The sequence below is a fragment of the Oncorhynchus masou genome, chromosome 32 (assembly GCF_036934945.1).
Source record: "Oncorhynchus masou masou isolate Uvic2021 chromosome 32, UVic_Omas_1.1, whole genome shotgun sequence".
NCBI lineage: Eukaryota > Metazoa > Chordata > Actinopteri > Salmoniformes > Salmonidae > Oncorhynchus > Oncorhynchus masou.
In genome coordinates this window covers 33,450,358-33,472,740 of record NC_088243.1, presented here as the reverse complement: position 1 = coordinate 33,472,740, position 22,383 = coordinate 33,450,358, and the positions used below count along the sequence as shown (strand labels likewise).

The 22,383-nt window shown below is 41.3% G+C and overlaps 1 protein-coding gene across 1 annotated transcript; it reads left to right on the top strand.

Moving 5' to 3' along the window:
- Nucleotides 1-9,426: 9,426 nt before the first annotated feature.
- LOC135525982 (hydroxymethylglutaryl-CoA lyase, mitochondrial-like) lies at nucleotides 9,427-21,466 on the top strand. Its single transcript, XM_064953971.1, has 9 exons — nucleotides 9,427-9,584; nucleotides 9,943-10,032; nucleotides 10,237-10,344; nucleotides 15,863-15,958; nucleotides 16,152-16,300; nucleotides 16,441-16,504; nucleotides 16,669-16,857; nucleotides 20,112-20,237; nucleotides 20,492-21,466. Exons 1-9 carry the CDS (start codon nucleotides 9,486-9,488, stop codon nucleotides 20,591-20,593), a joined length of 1,023 nt encoding a protein of 340 aa, XP_064810043.1. The 5' UTR covers nucleotides 9,427-9,485; the 3' UTR covers nucleotides 20,594-21,466.
- Nucleotides 21,467-22,383: the final 917 nt, after the last annotated feature.

The following is a 22,383-nucleotide window of genomic DNA, read 5'->3' as shown; positions in this document are numbered from 1 at the left end:
GGGTTTATATTTTATTTTTTATAAAGGGTGGATCGGCTTAATATTGCGAAAAGATTGTTGCTTCCATCAATGTAATTGGCTGCATCATTTCCAATCCCCCATATATATATTCTTGTAAATATATATTTCCATATACATACACATATGTATACATATACACATTTATACATACACATACCTACAGTGGGGCAAAAAAGTATTTAGTCAGCCACCAATGTGCAAGTTCTCCCACTTAAAAAGACGAGAGAGGCCTGTAATTTTCATCATAGGTACACTTCAACTATGACAGAGAAAAAAAAGCATTGAAAAAAAAGCATTTATTCCCAGTGCTGAGCTAGTAGTGTAAGTGACGTGTAATGTTAGCTAATGTTTCATCCCTTCTCAACTGAAGTTTTGTCTTAATTTAGTAGCTAGTAGCTACCACAGCCAGTTCAGCTCTAGCTTCTTGCTATCTGTCAGGTAGCAATATATAACAGCTGTTGTATGTATGGAAATGTTTTGTAGCCTTTGTTTTGTCCCGTCTCAATAGAAGTAAACATTTTCGCCAGGTAATGTACCATTAGAGCTAGCCAAAAGTTGTCTAACATTAGCTATTACTTTTGCCTCAATCACACTAGACCTGAATCAAATAATGAAACTAGCGACCAAATGATTGAAGACGGATATTCTGACGTTTTTTAAGAGCGCAATGTGAGTTTTTATTTGAGTCAGTATATGTAACGTTATTGATCTGTCAGTTTCCCTAGGTAATTCCTTATTTTTCACACTGACATGTTATGAACAGCTTCACTGTCATGGTGCACAGTCAGTACACAACACTATGCTCATCATGTCTTAGCAGGATCAGATGGTGACAGGTGTCCCAGCAGGGTCAGACAGTCAGAGAAGACCAGTCTATGGAGCTCAAGGGAATTGTGCAGTTTATTATAACAGTCAGTGAATGGATACAACGTTCCATCTTGAGTTGATGGTCAGGCTACAGTCTGAGATCTGGGAATGATGGACATTTCAGTAAATTAACCATTGATTCTATTCTTGGATAATAAAATGTATAAATGTACACCAAGGTAATTATGCGTCTTGCCTCATCGGAGCAGGATCAGATAGTGACAGGGATCACAGCAAGGTCAGGCAACCAGGGAAGACCAGTGTGTGACGGCGCTAAAGTGAACGTTTGCAGATGTAACACATTATTCCCTCTGTGCTGCAAACACTGGACAGGCCAGAAGCTTCAAAGATTTAAACTATTCTAAAGCAGTCTGACAAACCTCTAAAGTTAATTTACAAACTGTATCAAGGGTTAATAGAGGCTTTTCCCAATGACACAAAATATATAGAACAATAATGTGAGGAAGACCTGGGAGACACTATTGATGATGATGAACGGATACCCAGTCATATTCATATCATCTCAGACATACTCAGGCATTACTGCAGTTTAAGACCATCCATAGAACGTACTATATGCCAGTGAAACTGAATATCACGCACTCAGAAATGCAATTCCTCTGCTGGAGATGTAAAACACAAAAGAGGACATATTTGCATATGTTATGGTCTTGTCAAGGCTGGCTGAATTTTTGCAAAGAGTATGTTATTTTATCTCAGCATGTCTACACACTCTACCCTCTCCCTGTTTTTGTTTGCTTGGAAATGTTGATACTGGAGACTGTTATCAGAAGAAACTGTGTAACCTAGCATTTATAGCGGCTAAGAAATGCATTGCCATTCATTGGAAGGTTGGGTATCCTCCCACAATGTCACAATGGATGGCAGAAATGTCAAATTATGTATCACTAGATTTGAGTTATTACAAAATGTAGAGTATACTGTGGAACTTTCATAAGTTCTGGATGCTTTATGTGGAATACTGTACGACAAAAGGAGCCTGTATTGAAATCACGCCCAAATCAGGGGATATACAATATATATATATATACAAACGTATGTCGATACCTCTTCGAAATAGTGGATTCGGCTATTTCATCCACACCCGTTGCTGACAGGTGTATGAAATTGAGCACACAGCCATGGAATCTCCATATTGGATTTAGTAGAAATGTAGGAAATTAGCTTTAGAAGCCCAGACCCCCGTAAGACCCCCCCCCCACACACACACACACACACACACACACACACACACACACACACACACACACACACACCACACACACACACACACACACACACACACTTCTAAAACCAAAAACAGACATATTTGAGAGCTCGCTAGCAACACAGACATGAATTGTTTTTGGGGGGGGGGGTTAAACAAGAAAAACTATGGCAAAGAAATGGTACACTATACAACAAGAGAAAGGCGCGATTTTCGAGTCTGCCCCAGATAGACGATTAAAAATAATTCACAAGATGTCCTTGATCCTATTGAGGAGTGAGTATATTTAAGTTCTGATATTGTTATAAAATATTTAGGCCTACTGTGTTGGTAAGGCAAATATGGTTTATTTGAAAATAAGTACTTTTTGCTGAGTTGACAACGTATAGTCGAAGGCACAAAGGCAAATTTATTTACTGTGTCGATAGTGGAGTAGGCTAGTATACAATAATAACGTAATTTGATGTATGGTATCATTTATTTAATGGATTAATTCAATTGTAAATTAAAATATACACACGGGGTGCTATATATAGGACATGTACACGTTTTACATTGTAATACACTACCCCTACATGCCATTGTGTGCTGGAGCTATGGGACATTCACACCCGGACTTAATTGAATGGGGGATGCATAACTACTTTTCCATGAAGGACGGAAATGAGATACAACATACAACTTTGATTGAAGACCTAAGATCACGCCAGTATCATAACGGTATCCTATTATAGTGTAGATACAGGAGTAGCCTGTTCTACAATAATGTAACTGTATGTGCTTGTATTATTTATCTAATTGATCAATTAAATTGTAAATGTGGATGGGTACGCTACTTCATTCAATGAGTACAGCATTGTACAAGGTAGATACAGGAGTAGCCTATAGTCTACATAATAAAGTCATTGAATGTGCTATAGGATTATTTATTTATTTTTAGAATTAAATTGTATATGCGGAATGGGTAGGGTAGCTACTTCATTCAGTGAAAACGGAATATCTTGCTATCTCTGGGACCATGTTAATGAAGTCTATTCAGCTGTTGAACTATGACAATTTCGAACAAATTTCTAAATCAGTCTTTCTTTTATTCAAGATGATGTCATGAGCCAGATCAACCAATCAGCTTCACTGAAACTGTTCAACCCACTACACCCACCACTCTCCCTCTCCTGTTCAACTCATTTGCAGCTGCACAGAAAAGGGCTGCACATACCTCTGTGCCTATCTCAGTGCAACACGATTCAACCAAGGCCTCAGTTGGACGCCTAAAATGTGAGAAATGTAAACAAGATGCTACAGACGTGTGTGTGTGTGTGTGTGTGTGTGTGTGTGTGTGTGTGTGTGTGTGTGTGTGTGTGTGTGTGTGTGTGTGTGTGTGTGTGTGTGTGTGTGTGTGTGTGTGTGTGTGTGTGTGTGTGTGTGTGTGTGCGTGCGTGCGTGCGTGTGTGTGTGGTTATGGATGGAGTTCCAAGAAAATACATGAGTGTGATGTGCCTCTCTGTGTCAATGTTGAAATGCCATACATGGAAGATGGCAAAGTGATGTGAGTGAGAGCATATGAAAATAAAGGCGCCCTGGGATCTGAAATTAATTTGGGGTGTCCTCTTGTGTCCTCTTTTTGTCCATTTGAGGATGCTCCAGTCTGCCCTGGTGGAAGTTTTTGGAACTGCTATTTAAGTCTCAATAGAGGTTAACGCGCTATGTTGCGTGTTATCTGGATTACCAGGCAGATTTTTGTTGAGTACAGATGTAACTTGTTGTGTACTCTTGAAAAAGAGGTTCCAACAGGGTTCTTTGGCTCTCATCAAAGGAGAACCCTTTTTGGTTCCAGGTAGAAGTATTTTTGATTCCAGTAAGAACCCATTTTGGTTCCATTTAGAACCCTCTGTGGAATGGAACCAAAAAGGGTTCTTCAAAGGGTTCTCCTATAGGGACAGTGGTAGAATCCTTTTAAGTTCTAGATAACACCTTTTTTTCCCCAAGAGTGTAGGCCTATATTGTATTGGTGGTTCCATGGTTTTCTGGTGGTGAGTTAAGATAATCAGAAATATAATGAAACATCCCCACTTTTAGCATACATTTGCAAGCAGGCAAAGTAGCTTACTTCTACAAAAAAGACACGCTCACACGCCAACAAAAGACCATGAATAAACTGACAAAACAATGAAGAAATTGACAGAATTCGTATATGTTATGAAATAAGACAAAACTTATTGTTTTGTGTAGCATTTCAAATTGCATGAACAGAAATTGCCGTAAATCAACATTGAAGATGATCAAATATGGGAATTAACGGTGAACATTTACTGGTGGTGAATTCTAAATAAATCATGGTCGAATTGCTGCAAAGAAACCACTTCTAAAGGACACCAATAAGAAGAAGAGACTTTATTGGGCCAAGAAACAACAAGCAATGGACATTAGACTGGTGGAAATCTGTCCTTTGGTCTGATGAGTCAAAATGTGAGATTTTTGGTTCCAACCGCCATTATTCTACAATGTAGAAAATAGTCAAACATAAAGAAAACCCTTGAATGTGTAGGTGTGTCCAAACTTTTGACTGGTACTGTATATAACGGAATTGATCGACATCAACAAACAAAAGGTAGCCTAAACAATTCACACAATGACACAATTAAAACGCACGATTTGTCAGGAGACAGAAACATGCCTTTGGTGCTCTTCACCACACACCCATTCCCACCTTGTTGTCTAGTCATTGTTTTTTATTCCACTCAGTACAATCTTTACAGGGAACAGGCCGAGGCGTAACCTTAACAACGTGGTCAGGTATAAAGCAGTAGTCATTTATGGAAAACAAATGAAAAATCAAAGTCCATGCAGAGCATTGAAAACAATTATTGTTAATGGTGCCTTTTTAATAATAAAAAGCAGAAGATAGTAAATATCATTAATCACAATGGTTAACCTATGCAAATGAATCTGAAAACATCGCAGCCTTATTAATTCAATGTGATTCTGAGAGATAAAAATGTTATCTGTTAAGCTCTTTGCTCTATGAATAGACCAATACTGCTTCTATACTGCTTCTATCTTTTTGGTCTTTTGTTATAGGCATAGCCTACCACTAATATTCTAAATTGCTGAGCATTTAAAATGACCATATTTATCTTGGGATAATGACTCCTCCATTACATTTCAAAGTAAATGTTTTCATAAGCCCATAGGCCTACCAAGAACCCTTGTTGAGGCTGGGCAAGACCTGCAATAGGCTAGTAGACTTTGCAGAAATAATCATGGAGTTAATCATTGTTATAGCCTAGATCGCTTTATATAATCTGGACTGTTGTTTTTTCTACGGCTAAGCTAACGTAGCATATGCTTTTTGCCCTGCCCTGCTTTTAACCATAAGACATCTCCATAGAAATTACTAGCCTAAGGACTGCATGGTGACAGCGACTGTGTCTGTTAAACAGGTAACTTGTGGTAAACTGGGAACTCTGGGGGGGAAACGACGTCAGAAAGATCCGAGTTTGGATGACTGTTCAAATGTTTTTACTTATTTTTAATTCCCAGTTGTCTTGAATACACTGAAGCCGGAATTCAGGGATTGCAGAGTTCCGAGTTCCCAGTTGTCTTGAATGCACTGAAGTCTGAATTCAGAGATTGCAGAGTTCCCAGTTGTTTGAACTCTGTGCTAGAGACATAGGCTACATCTTCTTTCTGAATAGGGCTCCATCCAACAAAGAAGCCATCTTTGTCATGTCTTATTATGTCTTGTTCCTGTTCTTTCTCTTCACTCTGTCTCTCTCTGCTGGTCTTATTAGGTTACCTTCTCTTTCTCTCCTTCTCCAGCTGTTCCTCATCTCCTCTAACTACCTCGTTCACCCTTTCCCCACCTGTTCCTTTTTTCCCTCTGATTAGGTCTCTATTTCTCTCTCTGTTCCTGCTTCTTTCGGTGTCAGATTCTCGTTTGAGTTTCTCATGCCAGAAACAAGCTATCGTCTCGTTTGCTTCATCCTTGTCCTATCCTGTCGGAATCTGCCTGGCAGGTGCATCCTGTACTCAGCTAACTGTCTTTCGTCTGCACTGTGTCCAGTTCATCTGATGCTACGTGAGATCAGGTACCACTGTTCCTCTACGACCCGCACCTACCCAGAGCGACCTGCAGCCTGTCGCCGCTAACCCAGCTATTCTCCTCTGCTGCTAAGAAGGGGACTCTCTTGTAAATTATCAGAGGGACTTTGTGTTTCATTTGTCGCCCTCTCTGCGGGTTGTCTATTTTTCCCATGATCTACATCTGAAGAGGATCTATGTCTTTCCTGTGTGCTCATTAAAGAACTCTGTTTTTGGTTAAACCGCTTTTGGGTCCTCACTCAAGTGCATAACAATCTTGTCCTTGTTGATTTGAGAAATAGGCATACCTACACGGTAATCAAATTATATTGATCACATGGTTAGCAGATGTTATTGCGAGTGTAGCGAAATGCTTGTGCTTCTAGTTCCGATAGTGCAGCAAAATCAACAATTAATCTAACAATTCCACAACAACTACCTAATACACACAAATCTGAAGGGATGGAATAAGAATATATACATATGGATGAGCGATGACCGAGCTGCATAGGCAAGATGCAATAGATGGTATGAAATACAGTGTGCATATGGGATGAGTAATGCAAGATATGTAAACATTATTATTAAAGTGGCAATAATAAAGTGACTAGTGATCCATTTGTTAGTTTGGCCAATAATTAAAGTCTGTATGTAGGCAGCAACCTCTCTTTGTTAGTGATGGGTGTTTAGCAGTCTGATGGCCTTGAGATAGAAACTATTTTTCAGTCTCTCGGTCCCATCTTTGATGTACCTGTACTGACCTCGCCTTCTGGATGGTAACGGGGTGAACAGGCAGTGGCTCGGGTGGTTGTTGTCCTTGATGATCTTTTTGGCCTTCCTGTGACATTGGGTGCTGTAGGTGTCCTGGAGGGCAGGTAGTCTGCCCCCAGTGATGCATTGTGCAGACTGCACCACCCTCTGGGGAGCCCTGCGGTTGTGGGTCGGTGCAGTTACCGTATCAGGCGATGACAGCCTGACAGGATTCTCTCAATTGTGCATCTGTAAAAGTTTGTGAGGGCTTTAGGTGACAAGCCAAATTTCTTCAGCCTCCTGAGGTTGAAGAGGCGCTGTTGCGCCTTCATCACCACGCTGTCTGTGTGGGTGGACCATTTCAGTTTTTCCGTGACATGTACACCTTCTCCACTGCTGTCCCATCGATATGGATAGGGGGGTGCTCTCTCTGCTGTGTCCTGAAGTCCACGATCATCTCCTTTGTTTTGTTGACGTTGAGTGAGAGGTTGGTTTCCTGACACCACATTCCGAGTGCCCTCACCTCCTCCCTATAGGCTGTCTCGTTGTTGGTGGTGATCAAGCCTACTACTGTTGTGCCGTTTGCAAACTTGATGATCGAGTTGGAGGCGTGCATGGCCACGCAGTCATGGGTGAACAGGGAGTACAGGAGGGGGCTGAGGCACATGCACCGTTGTGGGGCCCCAGTGTTGAGGATCAGCGAAGTGGAGATGCTGTTTCCTACCTTCACCACCTGGGGGTGGCCCGTCAGGAAGTCCAGGACCCAAACGCATAGGGTGGTGTTGAGACCCAGGCTCTCCAGCTTAATGATGAGCTTGGAGGGTACTATAGTGTCGAATGCTCAGCTGTAATCAAAGAACAGTATTCTTACATAGTTAGCATTCCTCTTGTCCAGATGGAATAAAGCAGTGTGCAGTGTGATGGCGATTGCATCATCTGTGGACCTATTGGGGCGGTAAGCAAATTGCAGTGGGTCTAGGTTGGCAGGTAGAGGTGGAGGTGATATGATCCTTGGCTAGTCTCTCAAAGCACTTCATGGTGACAGAAGTGAGTGCTACAGGACGATAGTCATTCAGTTCAGTTACATATGCCTTCTTGGGTACAGGAACATTGGTGGCTATCTTGAAGCATGTGGGGACAGCAGACTGGGATAGGGAGAGATTGAATATGTCAGTAAACACACCAGCCAGCTGGTCTGCTCATGCTCTGAGTACACGGCTAGGGATGCTGTCTGGGCCGACAGCCCTGCTATGGTTAGCACGTTTAAATGTCTTACTCACGTCAGCCACGGAGAAGGAGAGCTGGCTGCAAATCAACTAGCCATATACATCTTTTTTATATAGAGGTGAAATGCATATTTGGTGAGATCTTTAATGAAAACAAAACTTTCACATAAAATAATATGTGACACATAAGTATCGCGTGTACACAACGTGAAAGCATGATGTACATGTAGATGTTATGTAGATGTTTTTAAGGCTTTCAAGGTGAGATCTTTCATAAGAAACGTCTATATGATGTGTCACGTGACATGAGATGAACATGACATGAACGTGTTGGCGGTTTGACGCCATAGAAAAAAACTCCATTGACAATCCATGTTAATTGATGGCAGTATCTTATTGCGCTAGGAAAATGTTAGGGGACTTGGTGAGAGGTATCAGTAGCTTCATTAGGCTGAATTCTGTCCTGAATCACTCCCCATAGGCATAGGACAAATGATTGTGTAGTTTCAGTGGATAAAGTTGTGTGCGTCAACTGTAGGGGTGCCCATGTTGTTGGGGATTGGAAGTGTCCGGTGCGAGAGAGGCAGATTGAAATGCCCAGCAGAGTCAGAGTTGTGCAGAAGGTGTCATATGATGAGGCAGTGAAGAAAGTGGAGGAGGATGGGGTCAAGGGTGAGGGATCGTGAGAGTAGATTGGTCCCAGAATAGAGGGATAAGCCAACGAGTGAAATATGCTTCAGTAAGGTTGGCTTCTTAGCGTTCATAGCAATGGTTATCTTCTGTGCTGCAGAAATGGAGCGCACTGTAAATCACAGAAAATAGATGTGGTGGCAGTTGCAGAGAAGTATTTGGGTTTACGAGATTTGACTTCAGAAGAGTTACAGGGTGTGTTGAGTAGTGGTGTCCCGTCCTCCCAGGCCGTTGGCATGGTTCAGGAGAAGTTAGGGTCAACATAGTGGAATGGGGCAGTGGGTTTTTAATGAGTGTAGGTGGCAGCTGCAGAGAAGTACCTGGGTGTACGATATTTGACTGCAGAAGAGTTATAAGATATTTCGAGACGGATTTTTATTATATTGTGGTATATAGGTGCAGGGTTGGTTGGTGGTGCAATTTTGTATTTTCTTTCGCTTCATTTTAATTTTTGTATCACAAATGTAACGTGATTGAACACACGCTACCGTACAGTAGGTGGCAGCATGCACAAACAAAATGTGCGAACGCCATGATACCAAAGAAGAAGAAGAAGAAGAAGAAGAAGAAGAAGAAGAAGAAGAAGAAATTGACGTTAACGCTCATGCTAATGTTGGACTAAAATGGCGGCTGTCATGAGATTTGTCAACAGAAGCTGTTTTGGTTCTAGAATGGGTCTTCAATGTTTATCCTTGAGTCGTCCAGTAGCAGTGGCAAAATTAGTAAGTCCATATGCTTTCTTTTTCAATGTCTCCTCAATGCAGTGGCTTGCTTTTTTGACTAGCTACATTTGATTACAAATGAGTGCCCTTTAATAAACACAAGCGCCTGTTGTTAGCCTACGTTTGCTAGCTAGCGACTACAGTACCAGTATCATTGATACTAGGTTGGCTAGCTGTTTTTGTTAGAATTGACATAAAGGCCGCTTTTAAAATGTGTGTGATACTATATTTTGGTATAACCGTCAATGTCATAGCCATAATGCGATATGGTTTGCCTTAATCTGAGCGTGTGTGGTTCTTGTGTGTGTTGCTTTTAACTAACGTTACGTGCACTGCCTCACAACGCTCTGTTTGACAGGTTCAGGATGGCGCGTCTGCAGGGAAAACTCTCCCAGAGAGGGTAAAGATAGTGGAAGTGGGACCCAGGGATGGCCTGCAAAATGAGAAGGTAATATTTCACTTTATTAAGATTTGATACTTTTAAATCAGTCCACCAGTGAATTACATATTTTTGGCGGTCCATTGGATTGAGTGGGTGGGCGTGTCACTGAAACTCATGAGGAAAAAGTTAGTCCTTCCAATTATGGGGAACTGGGTCAAAAGCCACCGGTTATTGTCATAACTCCTGTCTCTCTCCTGTTGGCCCTGTCAGACTGTCGTTCCTTCTGAAGTTAAGATTCACCTGATTGACATGCTCTCAGAGGCAGGTCTTTCTGTCATCGAAGCCACGAGCTTTGTCTCCCCGAAATGGGTTCCACAGGTGAGTTTACTAGAGTGATTTGGGGGATTTTAACTAAATTGAATGCCATAGAAGGGTCCTTTGGAATGATTGTTGACATATTTGAGATTTGTATTTTAATAGAGACATAATTCATTGAAGTTAGAACATTTTACATTTTGGCCTTACCCAGGACTCCATAATGTTTAATCTGTATGTGCTACAGAGGAAAAATGTGTTTCATATGAAGCTTTACTACTTCCTCTGTAGAATGGGTAGTATTTTGATTTCAATAACAATTGTATTACATTCATATATGAATATTGAAAAATATAAACATAATTATAGAAAATATAAAACATGTCTATTGTTATATCAATATATTGTTGAACATAATATACTCTACGGGCATAACAAAGTTCCAGAGTGGAATCTCAGGTAGTTTTAGAGTTATTGCCCATTTTTCTACAGAGAAATTGGCATAGTTGGCAATCACTAACCCCTCTTTTACTTGTATTAAATTTTTATTTAAATAACTTTTTTTACCTGGTAAGTTGACTGAGAACTCATGCTCATTTACAGCAACGACCCGGGGAATAGTTACAGGGGAGAGGAGGGTGATGCATGAGCCAATGGTAAGCTGGGGATGATTAGGTGACCATGAGGGCCGGATTGGGGAATTTAGCCAGTACACCAGGGTTAACACCCCTGCTCTTACGTGCCATGAGATCTTTTGTGAGCACAGAGAGTCCGGACACCAGTTAATGTCCCGTCTGAAAGATGGCACCCTACACAAGGCAATGTCCCCAATCACTGCTCTGGGATATTGGGATATTTTTTTTAGACCAGAGGAAAGTGTGACTCCTACTGGCCCTCCAACACTACATCCAGGAGCATCTGGTCTAAGAAGGACAAACCCTACTTAGCTTCAGAGACAAGCCAGCAGTGGGATGCAGGGTGGTATGCTGTTGGATTGTATCATTGCACACCCTGCAAATAACCAGCAGAGGGTGACCAATTTTGATCCATTTTTACATTCACTCTGTTGGAAATGCTTACAAATTGGAACATAACTCAAACTAGCAGAGATCCCACTCTAGAACTTTGATATGCCTGTACAGTAGATTATGTTCAATGTATTGAGAATTTAGACAAATCAAATATTTTCAATATTCATGTTTACAGTGGGGCAAAAAGTATTTAGTCAGCCACCAATTGGGCAAGTTCTCCCACTTAAAAAGATGATAGGCCTGTAATTTTCATCATAGGTACACTTCAACTATGACAGACAAAATGAGGAAAAAAAATCCAGAAAATCACATTGTAGGATTTTTTAAATGAATTTATTTGCAAATTATGGTGAAAAATAAGTATTTGGTCAATAAACTTTTGTTATCTCAATACTTTGTTATATACCCTTTGTTATTTTGGCCCATTCCTCCATGCTGGGCAACACGGACTTTCAACTCCAAAGATTTTCTATGGGGCTGAGATCTGGGGACTGGCTAGGCCACTCCAGGACCTTGAAATGCTTCTTACAAAGCCACCCCTTCGTTGCCCGGGCGGTGTGTTTGGGATCATTGTCATGCTGAAAGACCCAGCCACGTTTCATCTTCAATGCCCTTGCTGATGGAAGGAGGTTTTCACTCAAAATCTCACGATAAATGGCCCCATTCATTCTTTCCTTTACACGGATCAGTCGTCCTGGTCCCTTTGCAGAAAAACAGCCCCAAAGCATGATGTTTCCACCCCCATGCTTCACAGTAGGTATGGTGTTCTTTGGATGCAACTCAGCATTCTTTGTCCTCCAAAGACGACGAGTTGAGTTTTTACCAAAAAGTTCTATTTTGGTTTCATCTGACCATATGACATTCTCCCAATCTTCTTCTGGATCATCCAAATGCTCTCTAGCAAACTTCAGATGGGCCTGGACATGTACTGGCTTAAGCAGGGGGACACGTCTGGCACTGCAGGATTTGAGTCCCTGGCGGCGTAGTGTGTTACTGATGGCAGGCTTTGTTAATTTGGTCCCAGCTCTCTGCAGGTCATTCACTAGGTCCCCCCCGTGTGATTCTGGGATTTTTGCTCACCGTTCTTGTGATCATTTTGACCCCACGGGGTGAGATCTTGCGTGGAGCCGCAGATCGAGGGAGATTATCAGTGGTCTTGAATGTCTTCCATTTCCTAATAATTGCTCCCACAGTTGATTTCTTCAAACCAAGCTGCTTACCTATTGCAGATTCAGTCTTCCCAGCCTGGTGCAGGTCTACAATTTTGTTTCTGGTGTCCTTTGACAGCTCTTTGGTCTTGGCCATAGTGGAGTTTGGAGTGTGACTGTTTGAGGTTGTGGACAGGTGTATTTTATACTGATAACAAGTTCAAACAGGTGCCATTAATACAGGTAACGAGTGAAGGACAGAGGAGCCTCTTAAAGAAGAAGTTACAGGTCTGTGAGAGCCAGAAATCTTGCATGTTTGTAGGTGACCAAATACTTATTTTCCACCATAATTTGCAAATAAATTCATTAAAAATCCTACAATGTGATTTTCAGGATTTTTTTTCTAATTTTGTCTGTCATAGTTGAAGTGTACCTATGATGAAAATTATAGGCCTCTCTCATATTTTTAAGTGGGAGAACTTGCACAGTTGGTGGCTGACTAAATACTTTTTGCCCCACTGTATATTTTTCAATATTGATTATTTGTAAGAAAATTATTGAAATCAAAATACTGCTTATATTACAGAGGAAACTGTAAGGCTTCATTTGACACCCATTTTTCCTTTATAGAATATACTGATGAAACATTATTAAACTCTTTCTGTTCAAGAGACTCTTATGTGTGTTGTGGTAGACTGTTGTTACAATTGCTTCACAGGAACCTGGTAAAATGAAGTTTGAAGTGTGCCTAACCACTGGACGGGTCTAAATGCACTGCCAGCACGCACTCAAAGCTACTAACCACTTTTCGAGCTTCAATGCCTTCAGAAAGTATTCATACCCCTTGACTTATTCCACATGTTGTTATAGCCTGAATTAAAAATGTTTTAAATATTTTTTTTCTCTCACACCTATCTACTCACAATACCCCATAATGACAGTGAGAAACATATTTTCAAATTTATTGAAAATGAAATACAGGAATATATAATTTACATTGTGAAGGAAAATGTTATGTTTGTGCTTTTCTAATAACCATTTTGACTGGGTTCATGCAAGTGACTGATTGATCCGGCTCCGGAGGAATCCTCACTATTAGTATAAGCAATTTGGCAGTACACCCAGCACATTGTTTTGAGAACATAAATGGGTATATCCGTTTCAAGTTCTCCGCTTGGAAAAGAAGCCTCATGTGGTATTGGTTGGTCACATGCATGAACCAAAAGTAAATAATGAATAATGTAAATCATGCATATATAACTTGTCTGTGTAAGCAATATGTAAGAGAACTAACGGGACTGCCCCGAGGGAGCTCCTGACAGAGCTCCACAACATATTCACACCCCTTTTACTATGACACTCCAAATTGAGTTCAGGTGCATTCAATTTATTTTGATCATCCTTGAGAGGTCCCTACAACTTGGAGTCCACCTGTGGCCATTTCAATTGTTTGGACATGATTTAGAAAGAAACTGATGACAGTGCATGTCAGAGCAGAAGCTACACCCTGAAGTCCAAGGAACTGTCTGTAGATCTCTGCAATATAATTGTGTTGAGGCACATATCTGGGGAAGTTTATAGTGTTGAAGATGTCAAAGAGCACAGTGGTCTCCATCATTAGGAAATTGAATAAATATGCAACTACTCTGAATATGCAACTACTGGCGGAAGTACAACAGTCTCTACCTCACTTCACCAATCTGGGCTTTATGGGAGAGTGGCCAGATGGAAGCCACTCCTGAGAAAAAGGCACATGACAGCATGCCTGAAATTTGCTAAATGGCATGTGAAAGACTGCGAGAATAAGATGAAATATTCTGGTCTGATGAGACAAAAGTTTTACGCTTTTGGCCTGAATGCAAAGCACTATGTCTGGAGAACCAGGCACATCTCATCACCTGTCAAACACCATCCCTGCCGTGAAGCATGGTGGTGGCAGCATGCTATGGTGCTAATCCCATGGAAAGACTTGAATATTGTTCACCGCTGCTTCCCATCTAACTTAACAGAGCTTGAAAAAATCTGCAAGGAAGAATGGGAGAAAATACCTAAATCCAGATGTGCAAATGTGATACAGACATAGCCAAAACAACTCAAAGCTGTAATCGCTGCCAAAGTTGCTTCTACGATGTATTGACTCAGGTGTGAATACTTATGTAAATTATATATTTCTGTATTTTATTTTCAGTACATTTAGCAAACATTTTGAATAACATGTTTTTACTTTGTTATTATGGGGTATTGTGTGTAGAAGACTTATCAATTTTGAATTCAGGCTACAACACAACATTGTGGAATAGGTCAAGGGGTATGAATACATTCTGGAGGCACTGTAACTAGTGCACTCAGATCATATCCTGATATCGACAGCAGATGAGTTCGCTATATTATGAATATAACTTAGCTAGCTAACCTGAGCCAAGCTCACGTTTAAATTGCATGAAAACTGAGATTTTTCTTTTAAATGAATGTGTAAATGGTTAATTGAGCAGTGCACCAGGAGTACTTGCCACTGTGATTCTTGAAATGCAGAGCCTGTTGGAGTATTTTTCGACTCCTAAATTATACTTTTGTTACATAGTTTGCTAGCTCAGCTGGTTAGCTAGCTCTCAGTCTCATTGACCACCAAATGTTGCTAACGCTAGCCACTTAATATAACTTGTTTTCTCAAAATGTATGTTTAGCCAAGTTGTTATGAATACAACTCCCATCTGCTGTTAGTTCCAAATGTGTTTTATAGCTTTGATTGCATGCTTACAGTGGATTCAGAGCCATTCAGTGGTTTGCTTTACTACAAACATTTTACCAGGTTCCCATGAAGCAATTGTAATGACCGTTCTCCACAACATACCCTAAGAGTTTCCTGATTTGCAAGTGGCCCTGAGGGAACACACTAAATGTATTGGGTAAAGTGTTATGAAATGTAATGTCGTGTAATATTTCAAATTGTAAATAACCGCCTTAATGTTGCTGGACCCTAGGAAGAGTGGGGATCCTTAATAAATACAAAATAGTGTGTTTAATTGTGTATTAGAAACACCGTTTGAGATCATTGTGAGGGGATTTTGCCAGTGGATGTATTTGACTTCCCAGAAAAATGTTGTCCAAGGTTGTAACAATAACCAAGGGTGCCGGGACTTAGCGAAGACTCCATTGCATAGTTTGTGATGTGTCCTCAGAGACGGAAGAGGAAGTGAGACATCACACTCCTTCATTTCTTCGAGTTCATATACAGTCAATGAACTAAGCAGATCAGACCCAGCTGTTAATGCATTGGTGTCTATGGGAGAGCTACCCCGTTAAGCAGACAGAACTTACAATTTATTTTAAATGGTAAATGGCCTGAGTGGGACATCTTCATTTATCCATAATCTTTGGTGTCTTTTCCCCCCTGGTTGGCAGATGGCAGACCAGGTGGAGGTGATGATGGGGATCCACAGAAGGCCAGGTGTGTCCTACCCCGTTCTGACCCCCAACCTCAAGGGATTCCTGGCAGCTGTAATTTCCTACCTGGGCTCCATGGCACTCTGCTTATGTCACCTCAATATCATATCTATACACAAATTACTTAAAAGCGAGAAGTTAGAATAACTAATGAATTCCATCAAGCGTCATCATACACTGTTGTAAAGTCAGTGTCCTATTGTATAATGTAGGTATCGAGCAAGTATGTTGCTGTTTGTTTTCCCAGGTGAATGCAGGAGCTGCAGAGGTGGCCATATTTGGTGCAGCCTCGGAGCTGTTCAGTAAGAAGAACATAAACTGCTCTGTGGATGAGAGCCTGCAGCGCTTTGAGGTCGTCACCAAAGCAGCCAAAGAGGCCGGCGTGCCAGTCAGAGGGTAAGACGGACTGACAGACGGACAAAGAAGCTGAGGTGGAAAATGAGGAGCAGTGATTGTCAATGGAGAACATCTGTAGGGTTGGTCACATTCTTTAGGGTTGGTCACATTCCTCTTATGTCCATGCTCTGTTTCCTCAGGTATGTGTCATGTGTGCTGGGATGCCCATATGAGGGCAAGGTGTCACCAGATAAAGTGGCTCAGGTGAGTTCCTCTGGCTCAGACAAAGCCTAGCATTCTTTCCCTTTTCACTGAGAAATATCTCATCTTCCCTTATAAATGTCATTATCCTCCAAATAGATTTAATTGAACATTGTTATAGAGCTTTAAAACTGCTTGAGGATTTCACTTGTAACTCTTTAATGCAGGTAGCCAAGCGTCTGTACTCCATGGGTTGCTATGAGATATCTCTGGGTGACACCATAGGTGTGGGTACCCCAGGTGGCATGACTGAGATGCTGCAGGCGGTGAGCAGGGAGGTGCCCGTCAACGCTCTGGCAGTCCACTGCCATGACACCTACGGTCAGGCCCTGGCCAACATTCTCATTGCCCTGCAGGTACTGTATAGTCCCGGTTGGCATTAGATAGAACATTGCGGCCCCACTCGCCTATGGGGATACCAACCAGTGCTCCCAGCAAAAAAACATGACTTTTTTCAAATGTAATTTTCTTGTTTTCCGCTTGTTTTAGTCAATTGCAAAACTACATTTAAGAAAGGTTCAACATGTCTAAAGATGACTTTTCAACATTGCCTGCTCTAGAGCATTCTCACATCTTACAAAAATGTAATGTTGTAGGGCTTCTCTTATGCCCCTTTTAATGATGGCGCTCGCAGCTACGCAGGTGCTAGCTTGCTACCAACAAGAATATTAAGCTAGCCAAGACCAACAACACAAACAAATAGATGATACAGCTACAAGAGTGAGTAGAGTTAGACGACACAAGTTAAATGTCTTACCTGTGATTAAATGTTTTCCACACACATAGCTACACTACCGGTCAAAAGTTTTAGAACACCTATTCATTCAAGGGTTTTTCTTTATTTTTGCTAATTTCTACAATGTAGAATAATAGTGACGACATCACAACTATGAAATAACACATGGAATAATGTAGTAACCAAAAAATTGTTAAACAAATCAAAATATATTTTATATTTGAGATTCTTCAAATAGCCACCATTTGCCATCATGACAGCTTTGCACACTCTTGGCATTCTCTCAACCAGCTACATGCGGTAGTCACCTGGAATGTATTTCAATTAACAGGTGTGCAGTTTCCGACAGCCCTCGCCATATTTGAGCGTGTGTTTGCGCTCACGTTCATCTCTGTAGGCCACGTGCATCACCACCATGAAGGAGGGACAGGTGACAAAGATGAGCTGCAGGGCCCATAGGCGGATGTGGGACACAGGGAAGAAGTGGTCGTAACAGACATTATGGCAGCCAGGCTGGGCCGTGTTGCACTGGAAGTCCTTCTGCTCATCCCCCCACACCTTCTCTGCTGCCACGACAAACACCATGACCCTAAAGAGGAAGACAACGGACAGCCACACACGGCCGAATGCCGTGGAGTACTTGTTCACCCCACTGAGGAGGCCCTGGAGGAATGCCCAGTTCATTGGGAAGCTGACTCACAATCTACCTCTCTGACAGAAGTTAAGATGGAGGATGGTGTGAGAAACCCTTTTCGGTTGAAAACTGTTGGTTGAGATCTCAAGTCAAATTCTGGAGTGTTCTTTACCTCCAGCCATCTATAGAAGAGAGAGAGAGGGAGTAGGGGGAAGAGATGGCCTTTGAGTATGAGTGAACAAAAACATAACTGGTGTTATGACATCAAAACTATGAAATAACACATGGAATAATGTAGTAAGCAAAGAATTGTTAAATCAAAATATATTTTATATTTGAGATTCTTCAAAGTAGCCACCCTTTGCCTTGACAGCTTTGCACACTCTTGGCATTCTCTCAACCAGCTACATGAGGTAGTCACCTGGAATGTATTTCAATTAACAGGTGTGCCTTAAGTTAATTTGTGGAATTTCTTTCTTTCCTTAATGCGTAATCACCCTTTGCCTCGATGACAGCTTTGCACACTCTTGGCCTTCTCTCAACCAGCTTCACCTGGAATGCTTTTCCAACAGTCTTGAAGGTGTCCCACAAATGCTGAGCACTTGTTGGCTGCTTTTCCTTCACTCTGCGGTCAGACTCATCCCAAACCATCACCATTTGGTTGAGGTCGGAGGGATTGTGGAGGCTAGGTCATCTGATGCAGCACTCTCACACTCCTTAGTAAAACAGCCTTTATACAGCCTGGAGGTGTGTTGTGTCATTGTCATATTGAAAAATAAATTAAACTAAGCCCAAACCAGATGGGATGGCGTATCGCTGTGGTAGCCATGCTTGTTAAGCGTGCTTTGAATACTAAATAAATCACAGACCGTGTCACCAGTAAAGCACCCTCACACCATAACACCACCTCCATGCTTTACGGTGGGAAATACACATGCGGAGATCATCCGTTCACACACATCACGTCTCACAAAGACACAGCGGTTGGATCAAAAATCTCCACTTTGGACTCCAGACCAAAGGACAAATTTCCACCAGTCTAATATCCATTGCTCGTGTTTCTTGGGCCAAGCAAGTCTCTTCTTATTGGTGTCCTTTTGTAGTGGTTTCTTTGCAGCAATTCGACCATGAAGGCCTGATTCACACAGTCTCCTCTGAACAGTTGATGTGTCTGTTATTTTAACTCTGAAGCATTTATTTGGCCTGGAATTTCTGAGACTGGTAACTCTAATGAACTTATCCTCTGCAGCAGAGGTAACTCTGGGTCTGCCATTCCCGTGGAGGTCCTCATGAGAGCCAGTTTCATCAGAGTGCTTGATGGTTTTTACAACAGCACTTGAAGAAACGTTCAAAATTCTTGAAATGTTCCGTATAGACTGACCTTCATGTCTTAATGAAATGTTGGACTGTCGTTTCTCTTTGCTTATTTGATCTGTCCTTGCCATAATATGGACGTGGTCTTTTACTAAATAGGGCTATCTTCTGTATACAAGCCCTACCTTGTCACAACACAACTGATTGACTCAAACGCATTTAGAAGGACAGAAATTCCACAAATTATAAAGGGACACCTGTTAATTGAAATGCATTCCAGGTGACTACCTCATGAAGCTGGTTGAGAGAAACCCAAGTGTGCAAAGCTGTCATCAAGGCAAAGGGTGGCTACTTTGAAGAATCTCAAATAAAAAATATATTTAGATTTGTTTAACAATTTTTTGGTTACTACATTATTTATTATTTATTACATTGTGTTATTTCATAGTTTTGATGTCTTCCCTATTATTCTACAATGTAGAAAATAGTAAAAAATTAATAAAAACCCTCGAATGAGTAGGTGTTTTTTAACTTTTAACCGGTAGTAACGTGTAGCCTACTTGGACACCGGGTCCCCACATTTCCTACTCTCCCAACCCGAATAGCCTGAAGCCACTGGGCTCTTCTCGAAGGCTCTATTTCCCTACGTGGGAGCATTGCAAACTATAGTTCAGAATTTTAAAAAACCTGGTTACATGTACTGTACATTGAACAACATATAACAAAAAAATCTACGACGAAGTTGGCTCTTTTACAATGGGGGTATGTTTACCCCAATTTCTGGGCGTGGTTGAGGGGAATTCCTTGTTATGATGTGAATATCGACTCTGAAGCTGAGTGCAATATAGAGGACTCTGATTGCTGTATGAATAGTACTGGAATTCTATTGGCATGCATTTGATGAAGATGCTGTTTGCTTTTTGCAGATGGGCATCAGTGTTGTGGACTCGTCAGTGGCTGGCCTTGGCGGGTGTCCATATGCACAAGGGGCTTCTGGCAATGTGGCCACAGAAGATGTGGTGTACATGCTGCACGGACTTGGCATTCAGACAGTGAGAATTCTCCTCTTCCCTCTTTTTACCGGTCTCCCACTTTCACTTCCTCCCTCAGTTCAATGGAATCTGGCAAACTGTTACGAGATAGTGTTCTACTTCCTCTGTATTGACAGCATCATTGTCATCAGTGTTTACTTCGACACAAAGCGTTTTGATCTGTAGGAGAACCAGTTCTTTTTTTAAACTAGTCAGTGCACACAATGAGTTCCCTGTTTGTGTCTGACTCTGTCCTTCCTCTCCCTCTATCTCAGGGAGTGGACCTGCCAAAGCTGATGGATGCTGGAGCTTTTATCTGTTGTTCCCTGAACAGAAAGACAAGCTCGAAAGTGGCCCAGGCCACCTGCAAACTGTGAACCTGGCTCCACAAAGGCCTAGAAGAGGGATGTCACGAGTGATTCCTACAGACAAGGCTAAAAGGCATTACTAAGGCAACACACACCTGCGCCACCGAGGTGTAATATATTTTGTTTAGCTGTAGATAAAAATGGTTGTAAGAACTGTGTGCGTTCCATTATTTGATGTAAGTCAAGTACCTCGCTTATAAATGAAGAAATCAAAATAGTTGGAAAGCCTTGCTCAAGTGGTGCCTTATCATTCACATCATGTCCTACATAAACCTGGTGCCTTGCCCGCTACCTTTGTGTGTTACATGATTATTGCAAATACACTAGTCATGGATGGAAATGTTATTCTGAATAAAGTATGCTGTTTTAATATAATTTAAAGTTACATGAACAACAACAGTTAAAAGAAGGGATTGCCTGACTTGTACTTCAGTTGCTTGGTGTACAAACAGCCTTGTCCTTATTTGTCAATCCTTATGTTTCGCCAGTTGTCGTAACAGTGGCAAAGGGATGGGTCCTACCAGTGTATTGCAGTAGGTATCCTAAACAGATCTTGATGTTTGCAGAGTGGAATAGAAAATACATGTATTGATAAGAATCAACCAATTGTTTTCTATTATGGGACAGGAAGTCACAGGATTTAGTCATTCTGATGTCATGTTTATTTCCATTTAACCAAACCTCCAACTATCCTTACTTGAAAACCACTTAGGAGTTACAAGCCTACCATATTAGGACAATTAAAGTCCACCATTCCTGCAGTTTGAGTGGAATTTGTCTGTTTTTCTTTTTCTGTTTAATTCTTGGTTTTGGTGTGTCTCATTGAATGTAAATATTTATTGTAAAAGGTTATACTTCTGAATTAAAGCCATTCGAAAAGTTTGTCTCAACTCTAAGGAAGCACATTTTTTTGCTGTATTTTCAAAAAATAAATACTAACATTTTTAATGAATGTGTTTTGCATATTTAACAGAACAGGTTATATAATCTAGTGCATTTACACAGCCAGTGTCTGTGACACGTCTACAGTGTAGCCAAAATGTCTGCCAGCACAACACTCCCCATCCCACGAGGACGAAGAAATTACTCACCTTGGGATCTGGTGATTATATAACAGTAGACTAGTTGAGGATTTGACATTCATTCATAGGCACTACAAAACCAATCAAAGGTGGATCCATTGAGATATTTGTAAATCATTGGATTTGTGTATATCCCTAATGGTTGAGTGATATAGTCTGAGAGGTTGTGATTTTGCAATTTTACTGGAAAGCAAGTGATGCAAATCAAAGTTTATTTGTCACGTGCGCCGAATACAACAGGTAGACCTTACAGTGAAATGCTTACTTACAGGCTCTAACCAATAGTGCAAAAAAGGTGTTATGTGAACAATAGTAGTGAGGCTATAAAAGTAGCGAGGCTACATACAGACACCGGTTAGTCAGGCTGATTGAGGTAGCATGTACATGTAGATATGGTTAACGAGACTATGCATGTGTGATGAACAGAGAGTAGCAGTAGCGTAAAAGAGGGGTTGGTGGGTGGCACGACACAATGCAGATAGCCCGGTTAGCCAATGTGCGGGAGCACTGGTTGGTCGGCCCAATTCAGGTTGTATGTACATGAATGTATAGTTAAAGTGACTATGCATATATGATAAACAGAGAGTAGCAACAGCGTAAAAAGAGGGTTGGGCACACAATGCAAATAGTCCGGGTAGCCATTTGATTACTTGTTCAGGAGTCTTATGGCTTGGGGGTAAAAACTGTTGAGAAGCCTTTTTGTCCTAGACTTGGCAC